At 31.3% G+C, this 15,528-nt stretch overlaps 1 protein-coding gene across 1 annotated transcript in view; it reads left to right on the forward strand.

Annotated features, from left to right (window-relative positions):
- Positions 1-15,528, forward strand: part of LOC127279124 (cyclin-dependent kinase 5) — a 119,354-nt gene that overhangs the window by 23,502 nt on the left and 80,324 nt on the right. The window contains exons 3-4 of the mRNA XM_051301277.1: positions 10,993-11,186; positions 13,957-14,044. Coding sequence (XP_051157234.1) covers positions 10,993-11,186; positions 13,957-14,044 — 282 coding nt within the window. The remainder of the gene's footprint in view (positions 1-10,992; positions 11,187-13,956; positions 14,045-15,528) is intronic.

A 15,528-nucleotide genomic window follows, 5' to 3' on the forward strand; every position in this document is an offset into this window, starting at 1 on the left:
TAAGTGCGGGTACTTGATTAAAAAATCTAGTTCCAACTGAAAATAATTAAATAGAAAATTTAATCACATTATAATTATATGATATATATGGAAGTTGAGAAAGAAATAAAATATTTACCAAATGGTATCCACCTGGTTGCCTCAAAAAGGGATACCTTACAAAATAATTATTTATCAAACAAATACCCGATCTGCTAATAAATGTATTGCATTCAATTTTAGATTCCAGTAATTTTTTTAGTCTGTGCTCAGCTGTTTCTTTCCACTTGGCCTTTAAATTCTCCGTTATTTCTAGTTGTCCTTCGAGCCAAAGCAGACTTCCTGCAATTGTTTCAGGAGCTTCTGCAAATAAATAAAATTATTTTATAAACAATTCAAATAGTTTCAATTTTAAAGTTTTGCAAATTCTTATCTAAAGCAATTACCTGTTAACCCTCTGCCTGGCCAGTTGACCGTTATCGACAAAAAGCGACAATTCGGTCGCCTGGTGGGGACTATGGGAAATACATTCTATAAAACTTTTTTAATTTGTTCAATTTAAATTATGTCACAAAATAGTTATTTAATTTCGAGTACTTATAAACAGTATCATATTTGTTCTTACCGGATTTTCATTTGGAAATACTTCAACGATATTAGCTGCTAATTGCCTAAATCGCGAAGTAGAAATCCTAAACACGCAGTAAAAATTGTAATGATTATTCTAATTATTTGTAGACAGGTTGAAGGATAAAATATTGAAAGTTGACTTACTCGGTTGTCGCGTCCTCTAATTCTCCCGTAATTATCAAGTCTACTAAAATGTTCTGATGATGATCATCAAGAAATGATTTTTTACCAGGACCGTTTGCAGAATAATTTGCTAATACCCTTCGACCATTTACACAGTTCAAATATTTTCGAACTACGTTCTATAAAATTTAATAAATAAATTATATTGATAAAAAAGAAGTAAATGAATATAAATGAATATAAATAAACATTCAATATTTTAGATTAATTAATTTACTTACAGGCAAATTATTCAACTCTGGCTCGATCACCTCTTCAACATCTATTTCTGTCAAAGTCGGCTGCTTTGATTGTTCTCCCCCGCTTTGTATTTCGAAAAGTAAACGTTCATCAATATTTAAAATCTGTTGAGACTGCACATCATTTTCCTAAGAATATTTAAAAATAATTTTATTTCGAAACACGTATACAATTTCATACATCTCTTTCACAATATAAACAATATTTTATATACCGTTTCATAACTTTTGAAGATTTCTAAACTTTTTAAAAATTTGAGTCTATCTCCAATAGGAGGTATTAAATTTGCTAATGCTTCAAAATTTAAAAGTTTTATCGCTGTTGAATCTGTTGTAGTCATTAAATGAAACACTCAGGATCTTCATTAAGATGATTAATTTATTTAAAAAAAAGTTTAATATTTAAAATTACAAATAAGAATCACCAAAGGCACCAACGCAGCTAGCTGCCATCTTTTTCATTCCTCACTCTCTCTCTCTTCTCTCCCCACTCCTCACATCCAACTTCAGCTCCCTCTATTCTTATCTATATAAATTAATACTTTGCCCGCCTTTATTTTAAATGATAACATTCGGCCATCCTTAATTTGTTTGGACCCTCAAACAATAATCAGTAATTAACTTTTTCAGTGAGCAACATAATCACCATATCGTTGTGGTTTTACACTTTGCCTTTTTGGCCTTAAATTGACAGATTCGTTTACATTTTTCGTATTTACAGTTCGACGTTTTACATTCTCGCATTTTTCGATATCATTCATATTTACATTTCTCTTTTCAATCATATTATCATCACTTTCAATCTCATCATGAATTTCCTGATCACTTTCTGAATCTGAATTCAACTCAAAGTCATCTAATTTTTGATATCCCGTCCATAATTTTAGTTGACTCACGTGCGCGGTAGTTTCGTACCCTCTATCTCCGGTTTTATTTAATTTCTTTACTCGATAAACATCACTCGGTAAAATCTCGAATATTACTAACGGACCAGTATATCTAGGTTGCAACTTTGTTGATTGACCGGTTGAAATCGGATTTCGTTTCATGTAAACTATATTTCCAATATCATACTTTACATTCGCGTTTTTGTTTTCATCGTATTTTAACTTATATTTCTTTTGTTCATTAGCCAAATGTTCTCTAACTTCAGATTGAACAATTTCGGGTAATTGATAATCAAAATTTTTATCAGCTATTTCGCGCAATCCATCAATTTCGTGTCGCGGTTTAAACCCATATAAAGTTTCAAAAGGACTTTTTCCGGTCGATCGACTTACACTTGAATTCAAATCATTTTGAATCTTACTTAATTTACGATCCCAATTATTTTGTTTATTATCATCTAACGCTATTTGCATAATCGGTAAAACGGTTTGATTCAATCGCTCAATTAAGCCATTTGCTTTCGGGTGACGACTCGAATTTAGTGTATGTTTAATTTGATAATCGTCACATAATTTTTGGAAATTTTGACTCGTAAAACACGTTCCTCGGTCTGTGATAAATCTTTTCGGAGCTGTAAATTGCAAAATATATTTTTCACACGATTTTACAGTTTCTGTGGCGCTTACATTTTTAACCGGTATTAACACAGCGTATTTTGTCAAATTATCAATCAAACCAAGTACATATTGATTTTTCAAACCAGTCATGGGGAATGGTCCCAAATGATCAATATGAACTACATCAAACGGTTGTCGACCTATCGGGATCGGATGTAATTCTCCCTCCACTTTCCCTGCTTTTCGCTTTGCCAAAATACAAGGCAAACAACTTCTAATGTGGAATTTTACATAAGCTTTCAATTTCGGAAAATAATAACTCTCAAGGATACTCTTACAAGTTTTATCAACGCCAAAGTGGCTTTTCAAATCGTGAAACCTGATAACAATCGATTTTCTCATTGACGGCGGAACAACAAACAATTTTCGATTTTTTTTTGTCAACCATTACTGATTTAAATAACAAACCGTCTTCAAGACAATAATCTTTTACTTTTTCTTTTTCGTCTTTAGATCGTTCGATTTCTTTCCTTAATAATATTTCGATTATAAGCTTACTTTTCGGATCAGATCGTTGAAACATTAACAATTCGTTATCGCGTCTGTTTACAAACATAATTTCGGCATTTTGACAATGGTCAGGTGAATTTTCAGAATTTTCGACAGGTGCTCTTGATAAGGCATCTACATGCAACATTTTACTACCACTTCTGTGTTTAATCTCAAAATCGTATTCTGAAATTTCACTTACCCATCGGGCAATTTGAGTATTTTGAGTCTTCCATATATTTAAATAAACAAGACATTGGCAATCTGTGATAATTGTAAAATGAATTCCAATTAAAAAAAGTCGCAATCTTTCGAGAGCCCACTTAATCGCCAACAATTCCAACTTACTGGAATGGTATTTCGATTCTGACTCGGTTGTTTTCTTACTAATTGCGTACACTAATTGCAATTTTTCGTTTTCAGTGTCAGATTGAAAAATCATAGCACCAAGACCCACAGATGACGCATCAGTGTGTAATTCAGTTACTTCCGCGAGTGAATTATACATTTTTAAAACCGGTTTCGACGTTAATTTTTCTTTAATGTCTTTAAATGATTTTTCTTGCTCGGATTTCCATTCAAAAGGACGATCGTTTTTCAACAAATCCGTGATTGGTGCTATAATCTTTGCAAAATCGGGAATAAATCTACGAAAGAAACTTGACAAACCCACAAATCTTCGAACTTCGTGAACAGTCATTGGTCTCGGAAACTGTTCAATCGCAAGAATCTTTCTTTCGCCTGGTTTAATTTGACCTTCGCCAATTACAAAGCCCAAGTACTCCACTTTTCTCATTCCAAATTGACACTTCTTCAAATTTAATGTTAAATTTGCATCCCTCAATAAACCCAAAACAATCTTTAAATTACTCATTAATTTTTCCCAAGTTTTAGCATAAACACACGTGTCATCAAAGAAAGTAAAAGCAATTTTATTTCGTCTTGCCTCTCCCAAAACTTTTTCCATTAATTTAGCAAAATATCGTGGAGCATTTGCAAGACCGAACATTGCCCTCTCAAAGTGTCCCGTTTGTGATTCAGTTATAAAAGCTGTTTTTATTTTTGCATTTTCTGTCAGTGGCATTTGCAAATAGCCACTCAATAAATCTAAAAGTATAAAAAATTCGACTTCACCCAGCTCTTCTAAGAGCTCATCAAATTTTGGAATGGGAAAATTAACCAGCTTTGTAATTTTATTTAGTCGTCTATAATCTATTACCATTCTTAGATCCCCGTTTTTTTTTTTGATTAAAAATGCCGGACTTGCGAAATCAGAATTTGTTTCCGAAACCAAACCTGCTTTCTTATATTCCCTGACAATTTTATCTAGCGCTTCACGATCGTGTCTATTCATTTTATACGGTTTCGACTGAACTGGTACCGCATTTTCTTTTAATTCAATGTCCATTTCAATTTTATTTGTACAACCAAGTTCACTTTCATTCAAAGCTATACAATCTCTAAAATCATTCAAAATTGTTACAACTTCTTCTTTTTGTTTATTCGTTAAAGATTCATCGAGGTTTACATTATCGCGAGTAATTTTACTTTTCGGTTTTGCCGTCGGAATTTCGTCGTCCTCATATACCACCATAATATCATTAAAAATATCCCCTTTATTAATCATTTGCGGTTTTTTTCCCATGTTAATTATAGGCCATTCTAATTTAGTCTCATTAATCACGACATTGATAAAATTTACCGTTCCGGGTTGTACTTCACAATTTTCTAACGACTCGATTTTAGCATTGCTTTTTTTCTCGTGATTAAAAATTTCTAACTCGACATTTTCGAATTTCAACTCTGAACCAATTCGCGTGTAACTTATATTTTCATTTTCAGTAAAGCTACGTCCCAAAATAATGTCATATTTCTGCGAAAAATCAGGAACAACTTTTAAATTTAATTTTAACGGCTTCAAATTTTCGAATTTTATGACAGCGTCAATTTTTCCGGGTGACTCGATTATACTTTCCCCAAATCCACTTAATTTCATTTTAACTGGATGCATTTCAAAACCCTCAATTAAAACTGTCGTCGATTTTATTGTTGAAACCGACGCTCCCATGTCAATTAATGCTATTAATTTCTTTTCATTAACTTTAACCTCTCGAATAAATTTATCGCCCGAATTATTTTTATTCACTTGACTCGTATTTTTAACTAAATTTACCTCTTCAATTTTAGGACTTTTATTTTCACTTTTATTCGATTTTTGATTGCAACGATTTGCGATATGTCCGGGACGTTTACAAATATAACATATAATTTCTCGTTTTTCGTTTGTACAATTTCGCGCTAAATGACCAAATTGATTACATTTAAAACACTTACGTTCGTCCTGCGAAGTTGTTGAATTGCTTTGATTAATCGATCTCTTACCATCTGTCGATGAATTGTTATCATCTCTGCTTGAAGTTGACTGTTGTCTCCATCTGCTACTACCTGATTGAGAATTTTGTCGTTTAGATTCAGCAATCCTTTCTCGTCTCGCATTATCCATCCTCTCGACCATCACCAAATCTTGCAGCATTGCATCAGTTGACTGATAATCACGTGCCATCACGTAATTCGCCATGTCCTTACTCCACAAGCCTCTAGCAACTTCATTTCGAATTTCAATTACGGTTAGACGAAGTACCTCACACAAATAAACCTTTTCCAAAAAATAATCCAGAATTGATTCTTTTGGTCCTTGCACTCGTCGTTCCATTTCTTTTAACTTTTCACTCACTGTCAATGTAAAGGTGAACGTTGCCTTGAAAGCTCTCACAAATGTTTCAAAATTAGTTATTACAGTTCCTTTTGTCAATAACCACTTAAAAGCACCTTTCTTGAGTCTCGATTTCGCAATGCTATACGCCATTGCATCTGTCCAATTGTTAATAATTTTCATATTTTCAATTTCTCGAATCCAAGCCCTGGCAGCTTCCGGTCCCTCATTTCCCTGAAATTCATGAATTGCTTCAGGAATTGGAGGAAAATATGGCATCAAAGTATCTTGTCGTGCTGCTAAGTTTTCGGATAGCGTCGACAAAACTCGAGTTAATTCGTTGCTTTCTCGTGACGAACTCGCAGTAGCTTGATTCCCACGCGCCTGCGCTTCTGTACTAAGATGTTCCATGGCTGCATTCATGTCCGCTTCTTTTCTTTCAAAATTTGATCACGATCCCGAATTTCTTGTTCATAAAACTCCCTCTCTTGCTCTATATCCTCTTTCTGTTTCTGGATCAACTCCAGAGCTCTGGCCAGCCTCTCCTCGGCTGAATCTCCTGGACCATTCGACATGCTTCCAGCTAAAGATAACTGATCAGAATAATTGTCTCGATAAAACGTTTCAAATGATTTCTCTCGCAGATTATCACCATCCATTAATCCAACTGATTAACAACTTTAATTAAAACGATCCTCACTATAATCAATCTCACGATCTCTTTTTACTAATCCACAAAACATGTGAAAACCACACCAACAATGAACAAGCTCTGACACTTCACACTTTCACGTTTCCCATCCAAGAATATCTCGTGCATCCAAACTTATTTTGTAATCCTCGTAATCCCACTTCTGATTTTGTTGTAGTCATTAAATGAAACACTCAGGATCTTCATTAAGATGATTAATTTATTTAAAAAAAAGTTTAATATTTAAAATTACAAATAAGAATCACCAAAGGCACCAACGCAGCTAGCTGCCATCTTTTTCATTCCTCACTCTCTCTCTCTTCTCTCCCCACTCCTCACATCCAACTTCAGCTCCCTCTATTCTTATCTATATAAATTAATACTTTGCCCGCCTTTATTTTAAATGATAACAAATCAATTTTGTTTTCTGTAATATGGAATAATAAAAATCAAACATTTAGTGATTGTATGTTGTGAAAGAAGGAAATATGAATATTTTTGTACAAATCAGGTCCCAATCACATGTTTACATAAACATAACCTTTCAATACATGTGATTTTCTCTGTCACGCACGTCTATAAAGCTTCGCACTTATTAATAAATTAGATTGAAACTTACCTTCGAAAACTGCGATATAATTTGAGAAACCCCAATTACTTAATAATTCTCTTAATTGATGCATATTTTTTCCTTCACATTTCACAAATTTCACAGTACAAAGTGTCCGCCATTTTGAATATAAAGTAGGGGAACATAAGCAGTAGCGTAGCATTCACTTAAACGAGAGTAAGGCCAAAAACGCCGTTGAGTATCGTGAACTAAACGGAACTCAACGCTGTTTAGTTACAGTAACTACTATTACATTTGGCATGACAATACTTTAGGCTACTAAACAAGTTTTGTAGCCACAACAGTAACTCTTCTCTCCGTGTAACCGTTATGAAATTCTGGGCTTAGACTTGTGGTACAAATTCCAAAAATATTGGGCCCAATTCCAGACATTTGGCCCAATATTTTTGGCATTTGTACTACAAGTCTTAACCCAGAATTTCATAACGATTACGAAATGAATACTGGGAATTAGTGGGTTTTATTTAAGAAAAATAATTTCATTACTGTGGGCCTCACATTGGGCCGTGGAATCTTACATTGGGCTCTGTGCCCAATTTGAAAATTGGCTTCAAATTTCTAATCTTGTGACCCCAAAAACCCCCCAAGATAGGGTTTTTTCAAATTTATTTATTTGTTTGTTAAAATATTTTTTTTGGCCCAATCCCAGACATTGGGACTAATATTTTAGGCATTTATACATGTCTGAACGCAGAATTTCATAGGGATTACGAATTTGATACTGAAAATTAGTGGTCTCATTTAAGAAAACCACTTTTTTCATTGTATGGCCCAACATTGGGCCCTGGGCCCAATTTTTTGATTTCAAAAATATAGATCTTTTTGTTTGGAACAACTTTTGTCTTGAACATTTTTTAAGAAATTTCGTACTTTTCGAGATGTTCCAATCATAAAAAATTCTTGTGATCACATCCCATGGAATTGCTCTATATGATTTAAGGGATTAGTACCATATCTCAGTGACTTTTCTTAAACATTTTTTATTTATTACAAAATTTATTTTATTTACTTCAAACTTTTTATACCTAAAAGAAAGGGTTTTAAACTATTAAAAAAAAATTTTATTCCTTATTTATTATAATAGTCTAGCTCTGTCATGGCCACCTGAAAATACCCCTACTTGTGATTGGCGAACACGATATCTCCAATTCAGGCATGAAGTAGTACAAGAAGCACTCACTCTATAGGCCGTTTTTGAAAATCCTTCCCCAGCCTTTCCAGATTTAATAGAAGCATTTACATATCCTCGATACATTACAATTCTTTATAAAAAATCCTCTAATCCAAAATAGTTCATATAGGGCTCGTTGGATGCGGAATTACGTCACATTTTAATTGGTAGCATCAGAATTGCAATAACTTTATTTATTTGTAAAATATTTCAGTTTTTAGTATAGATGTTAATTGTTTTTTTGGTTAAATCCACATTTTACACGGAGAGAAAAAACAAGCGTTTGTAGCATGAAAGTTCTACCTTCAAACGCATGTGACATCAGCATACTACGATTGCAAGAAGTTATGCTTTTTCGGTATAGTTTTATGCAACTGTAGTATAAGGCCACGCCTCTTAAGCAGGAACGTCCATACAAAATTATCATAAATGGCTCCCATGCTACAAAGCCTTGATTTTTCTCTCCGTGTATTTTTAAAATTCATAATTAAATAAGCTTTCGCCCGTCAACGTCGGACCTCATCAGATTTAAAAACTGGAATTAAATTAACATTTTTTTAAAGTTTGTTATAAATATAAAATTTCATTAGATTGACAAACACAACCTCAAACTCACCAATATGGATTTCCACACTCATTTAATAATTTCCAAATAAAAAAATTAATAATTTTATCGAAGGGTCAATCCATTATATTTCGACTGAAGTCGTCGCTGACTAATTTTTAAAAATTATAATACTTTGCAGGAATGATTTTGAAGTTATCAAGATCACGAAATGAAAAGAATTTTATTAAAATTTTAATTATTTATTGCAAAATATGAATTTAAAGTTTATGAGGTGCTGAAAACTGTCAATTTTTTAGCCATTAGAAAATATGCAAAAAAAAACAGAATTTACCATAAAAATAAAAAAAAATTGTTGTAATTTACTAAGAATGAATAAATTTATCATTATCAATTGATATAATTATTTAAATATGTGAAATAATATATAAAATATGATTTTCAAGTTCGCCTATCAAATAACCTAAATTTGCAAATTTCATCTATTAAATGTGAGAAAGAGAAGTCATTAAATTAAAAAAACCTTACCAAATATAAAGTACCTGTGACTAACTTTTAGTTTTTCTTAGCACTTTTTTCCTTTTTTCTTCATAAATGTGAAATAAAAAGCAATAAAAATTGGCACTTTGCTTATTTTCACTATTTTCAAATGTAAATAACTTTCTTGGAGAAAACTGAAAAATTACAAAACTTGGGCAATATCTAATTGATCACTAACTACACACACTGGAAAAAAATTCGCTTTGGTCCCGAAGATACTTTTTAAGATAATTAAGTTTAAACTTTTCACAATTTTTATCAGGTTAAAACATGTAGTTTTTTAAGGACGAAGTTAGGTTTTATTGGTTAAACATTTTGAACTAACTTCAATTTTATAATAATAATAATAAAACAATAATAAAAATCTCAATAACAATAATTAAACATTAATAATATCAGCATTATCATCAATTAGTATTACCAATTACACCGCCCGACAAAATTTAACTTTGTTTTTGACCCACAAAAAAATCAAACATTTTCGGAAACTAGGACCAAAAAAAAAATACCCGTGTTTGGCCGTTTTGCAAGATCAAGTCGTTTGTGGTTTTTAGGGGTGAAAACAACCTCTAAATGAAAAGTGATAAGATATCTTTTAAAAATTATTATTTTTTATAAAACTTGGTATCTAGGAGTTTTTGGGGTCGCTAATGACGAATCTGATGTCAAATTTTCAAAATTCAAGATGGCGGATCTAATAAGGCGGACAAAATTTTATAAATCTGAGGTAAATTTTTTTTTTATAAAATTTTCGTGAATTTATCTCAGATTTATAAAATTTTGTCCGTCATATTGGATCCGCCACTTTAAACTTACAAAAACTGACACCTGAATTCGTAATCAGATTAGAGATTTTTTTATAGTTTGCATATTTGCTGCAAATCTCACTGCAAACGTTTTTTAATTTTTATTTCTACAATTACGAAATTGGTATTGATTTATTGCATTAAATATTTTTTTACAAAGTAGAATAAAAATGTGGACCGTTGTCACATGATAATCAAAAATATCTTTTTCATAGAAATGGATTTTTTAATACAAAAAAGATTTATATCCAAATCACTTGAGGTTACTAAAAATGACAAAATTGTTCTGTTCACTAAATCTAGTGTAGAATTCTTATTTTTCATCCGATTGTGCTCTACTTGGGCTCAAAATTTTCTTAATTAAATAGACTATCGATAAAATATTTAAAACATTAACTTTTTTTATTGTTTGAATTAGGAAAATTTAGTAGAAATTAGACAAGTTTCTAAAAATCATCAAAATTTACATGAAATTTGAATTTTGATCAACTATATGTCTGTCAATTTTCATTGGATTTTATTCTACGACCGACGATTCGAAATAAAAATGCCGTTGCATTATGTCTAATACGTGTAATACGAAAATAAAAGTAAATAATATTGTATGGTATGGTATTGATATTGACCCTTTGGTAATTTTGTTCCACTACGCTCTAAAATTTTTAATTTTCTAATATCATTATAGTCATAATTAATTTGTAATATAATTCTGGCTTTGGCGTGCTTATCTGTGACACTAAAATTTTTTATTATAATTACATTTTAATACTAATTCTCATATTATTTTTAGGGTGTTCCATCTTCTGCTCTTAGAGAAATTTGTTTACTTAAAGAATTAAAACATAAGAACATAGTTCGTTTGTATGATGTTCTTCACAACGATAAAAAGTTAACTTTAGTATTTGAACATTGTGACCAAGATTTAAAAAAATATTTTGACAGTCTGAATGGTGAAATTGATTTAGATGTGGTGAAATCATTTCTGTAAGTAAAAAATCAATTTAAAAAATATCTGAAAAGCAGACACAAAGCACTTTCATCATAGCGCAGAAAAAACCTGAACTCAAAATGAGTTGTCTGGCGTGTATCAAATATACATAGGAACACGTTTCTGAAAAATCACGTAAAACATTCTCGGTTCTACAATAAATTTACAAGAGCAAAGACTCAATTCCAGCAACAACTAGACTATTACTAGTCAAACCCTGGCGGATTTGATTTACTTAAGTTCGACCCAGCTGGGGCGAATCTAAGTCGAATTTAAAAAATTATCAAAAAAAAGCTTTTAATTGATGAAAATTTTTAAAAATAAGTATTGGGAGGGTAAATGAACATTTATAGAGTTAATTTTTGCAAGAATCTCAATTATTAAAGTGATAAATAATAAATAATCACTTGATATGTGCAAGTGGTTCATATCTGTAGATTTTAACTCGTCAGTTTTCACCATATTTTCAAGAAATTCGTATAAACTGTGTTAAAAAATAATTTATATTTCATATAAAAAAAATATATACAATATAAAAATTTAGTGTTTGCAACAAAATTGTTTGATTAGGCAATTTTGGTTCTTGTAACGAAATTTTGGTTGGCTGAAACAAAGTTGTAGAGTTATCTCAACCAAACATTTGGTTAAGCCAACAAAATTATTTGGTTGAACATTTTTAAATTCCAACCAAAATTAGGTTACGACAACAAAATAATTTGGTTAACACAACAAAATAGTTTGGTCTAAAAAACCAAATGATCGTTTATTATCCTAACCAAAATTTGGTTGCGACAACCAAATAATTTGATTCGCTCTCAGCTTATAGCAATAGACCCCTACGTCCTTTGTAGAAGGATTATAATTTTAACCCGAGTTTTATGACTTGAAAAATTTGTAATTTTAATAACTCAACTTTAAAAAATATATATTGAGATTCTTTGATATTTCCAGATTATGAATATCTAAAATTTATCAAAAAATAATTACATTTCAAAAAGTTATAATTTATCTCGTATACCTTAAGTTTGATAAAAAAATGGACATCATTTTTGAATTTAGCTGCCAAAGGTCATATCATATGCATAATAATGTATAAAAATAATATAAATCCATGAAAAACAAATATAATATTGAAATAAATATAAAGTATTAGTTTAAACATATTGAAAAAGCTAGTCGCTTTTCACTTTTATGAGGGTATTAACGGTAACTCGACCCTTTTCGCAGGTAAATTTCCCAGTTCCATTTCAGTACCAAAATGCACCAAATTAGTACTGAGCTGGTACTGAGCCCTCAGTTCCGATTTCCCAGTACCAATCCAGTACCACCCTTACGGTAGGGTTGCAGTTTGTTGGTTACGAGAAGTGGGGAGATATCTTGGTTGGGCTTTTCGTTTCGGCATACACTCAGTAGATTTCTGCGCACATTAATACACACGCATAGCATAAGCACTACGTACCCTTACTGATGAGTCCAATAATGGGGACCGAGACGAAACGACTGTGGCTTCTAAGCTATGCTTATGAGTAATAACACAATTATTTCCATATCGTTTAACATTGGCTTATTTTTGTTGCATTTCAAATTGAGCCTGATTGAACTTATTTTTAGTTCAGGTTTTTTCTGTGAGGATTTCATGGCCAAGTTGCATGGTATATGTTACTAAGGTTAAAATTATTATAACCACAGTTTCTATTGGGATCTGACATTCGTACACATGCCATCTGGTGTTGAAAAATGTAACTAGTTTTGGATAACTGTTTGTGTCACTTGCAATTGTAGTTCCGCTGTCATTGTTAATTATTTTATCATTATGAATGAAGCTACATTTTTTACCGCGTGAGAAATCTTCCTGCAGAATTAAGTGTTCTGTGAGAGGCTGTGGCAGTACTGTAGCGAAAAATTTAAGCGTAATTTTCCATAAATTTCCGAAACCAAAACAACGAGTAGTTGGTGTGAAAAATACGTTCGATAATTTTGAAAGTCGATCAATTAAAGGCCTGGAAAAATGCTTTAAAAATAAACAGTATAAAGCCTTCTATGAGAGTATGTTCTCTGCATTTCAAAAGAAGTGATTACATTTTACCAGGTAAGTTTAAGATTTTAAAATTTGGAGGTTATATAATCTTTCATATTACCCGTGCATTGAACATTTTGAAAGTTAATTTATCACTGTAAAAACGGATAAATAAATTTTTTTTTCACTTCTTGTTAACAGACTTTTACAATGAAAAATGAAATATATACATTTATAAATTTTCATATAATTACATGAAATATAAAGGAAAATACAATACTTTTCTTGCACATGTATCGCTGGATTTGAGAAAATCATTTGTATAAAAATAAGATTTCTTTTATATTTTTATTCATGTTTGTAAATAGGAATTTAAATAGTAATTTTGTATTAAAAAAATTCACTTATACATTTATTAAATTAAGCAATATTTTTTAAACGATTTTTTTCTATTGCATCCCATGTTATTCCCATGTAAATTCACTAAAAGTGTTACCCAATTTACGCCATATTGCTTTAGGCCCCGCCCCCATGTCAGATCCCAATAGTAACGGTTATCATAGCTACCGTTGCTAGGGTAACGGTTGTCGTAGCAACTATTGCTATATAACGTTTTCCATTGTTATACTAATGTACAACGGACGGACGGATTTCAAAGCGTCACTATAATGGTTTCAGCCCTGGGCCACGAAACCCTAAAAATAACTTTATTTCTTGATACGAAAATAAAACTCGTTTCTTTCTTTTAGATATCAATTATTAAGAGGCTTAGCATTTTGTCACAGCAGAAATGTCCTACATAGGGATCTAAAACCTCAAAATTTGCTCATTAATAAAGTAAGTTACAAATTTTAATTTTTTTAAATACTAAATTGTTATTATTCAATTTGCATTCTAATTTATAAAAATCTCATTTTATCAAAGATACAATTATAATGTGTATAATTTAGATACTATCTAGTCTGAAGCGGAAACTTTTCAGGTTTTTGTCACGGGTTGTAACATGGTTTTATCTAATTTGTGCATGTTAACTTTTAAATCGTTACAGTAACTAAATCTGTATAGTTTCTAACGGGATCCACATGTGACGAATAAAGTTTTATCCTGGCTGAGTATAGAATGTTTCAAAATATTTTTTCTATATTACAGAATTTTTATTTCTTCGAATTTTCATTTAACATAATAGGCATTTTAAAGAATTTTTATTGGGTAGAATTTCATTGCATAGAATTTTCATTCGGATGAATTTTCATTTGTTCAAATTATTATTTGATATAATTTCCATATAACCGATTTTTCATAGTACAGAATTTTTACTTAACCGAAAAATCATTTAATAGAATTTCTAAATGATAGAATTTTCTATTGTCCGAATTTGCAAATGGCCGAACAAACAATGGACAGAAAGATTTCGCCGCGATTTTTAAAATCAACCAATCAAAAATTCTCCATAAAATTGTGATTGGTTGATTTTAAAAATCGCGCCGAAATATTTCTATCGATTGTTTGTTCGGTCATTTGCAAAGTCGAACAAATTAAATTTCTATAAATTAGAAATTCTATTAAATGGTTTCTCGGTTAAGTAAAAATTCAGTAGAATGAAAAATCGGTTATATGGAAATTATATCAAGTAATAATTCGAAAAAATGAAAATTCTATGCAATCAAATTCTACCCAATAAAAATTCTTTAAAATGCCTATTATGTTAAATGAAAATTCGGGCAAATAAACCAAAGTAGCACGATATATCAACCAGATGCCACGGTGATATCACCGGGGAATGTCACCGTGACATCAGGAAAATGTCAAAATGTCCGCCTTACGGTGATATCAAACGGTGATATCATGGTGACATCAAAGTGAAATCACAGTGATAGTCATATCACGGTGATATCATGGTGATATCACCGTGATGTTATGTTTATTTTACAGGGACTTAAAATTTTTAATAATTTAAAAAATAATTATAAATAAAAATAATAAAAATAATAATAATTTTTTAAAAATTTTAAATCCCTGTGAAATATCAACATGATATCACCATGATATCAACGTGATATGACTGATATCACCTTGATGTCACCATGATATCACCTCGATGTCGCCGTGTGATATCACCGTAAGGCGAACATTTTGACATTTTCCTGATGTCACGGTGACATTACCCGGTGATATCACCGTGACATCTGGTTGATATATCGTGCTACTTGGGAAAATTCTGACAAATAAATATTCGAACATATCAAAATTCTGTGAAGTGAATTTTCGTCAGTCGCATCTTTTTTTATAACGCGGTTGGTCGCAAGTGAGATAATCTCTCA

This window comes from Leptopilina boulardi, unplaced genomic scaffold (genome assembly GCF_019393585.1).
Source record: "Leptopilina boulardi isolate dan_hultmark-lab unplaced genomic scaffold, ZJU_Lbou_2.1 LbouV2_214, whole genome shotgun sequence".
NCBI lineage: Eukaryota > Metazoa > Arthropoda > Insecta > Hymenoptera > Figitidae > Leptopilina > Leptopilina boulardi.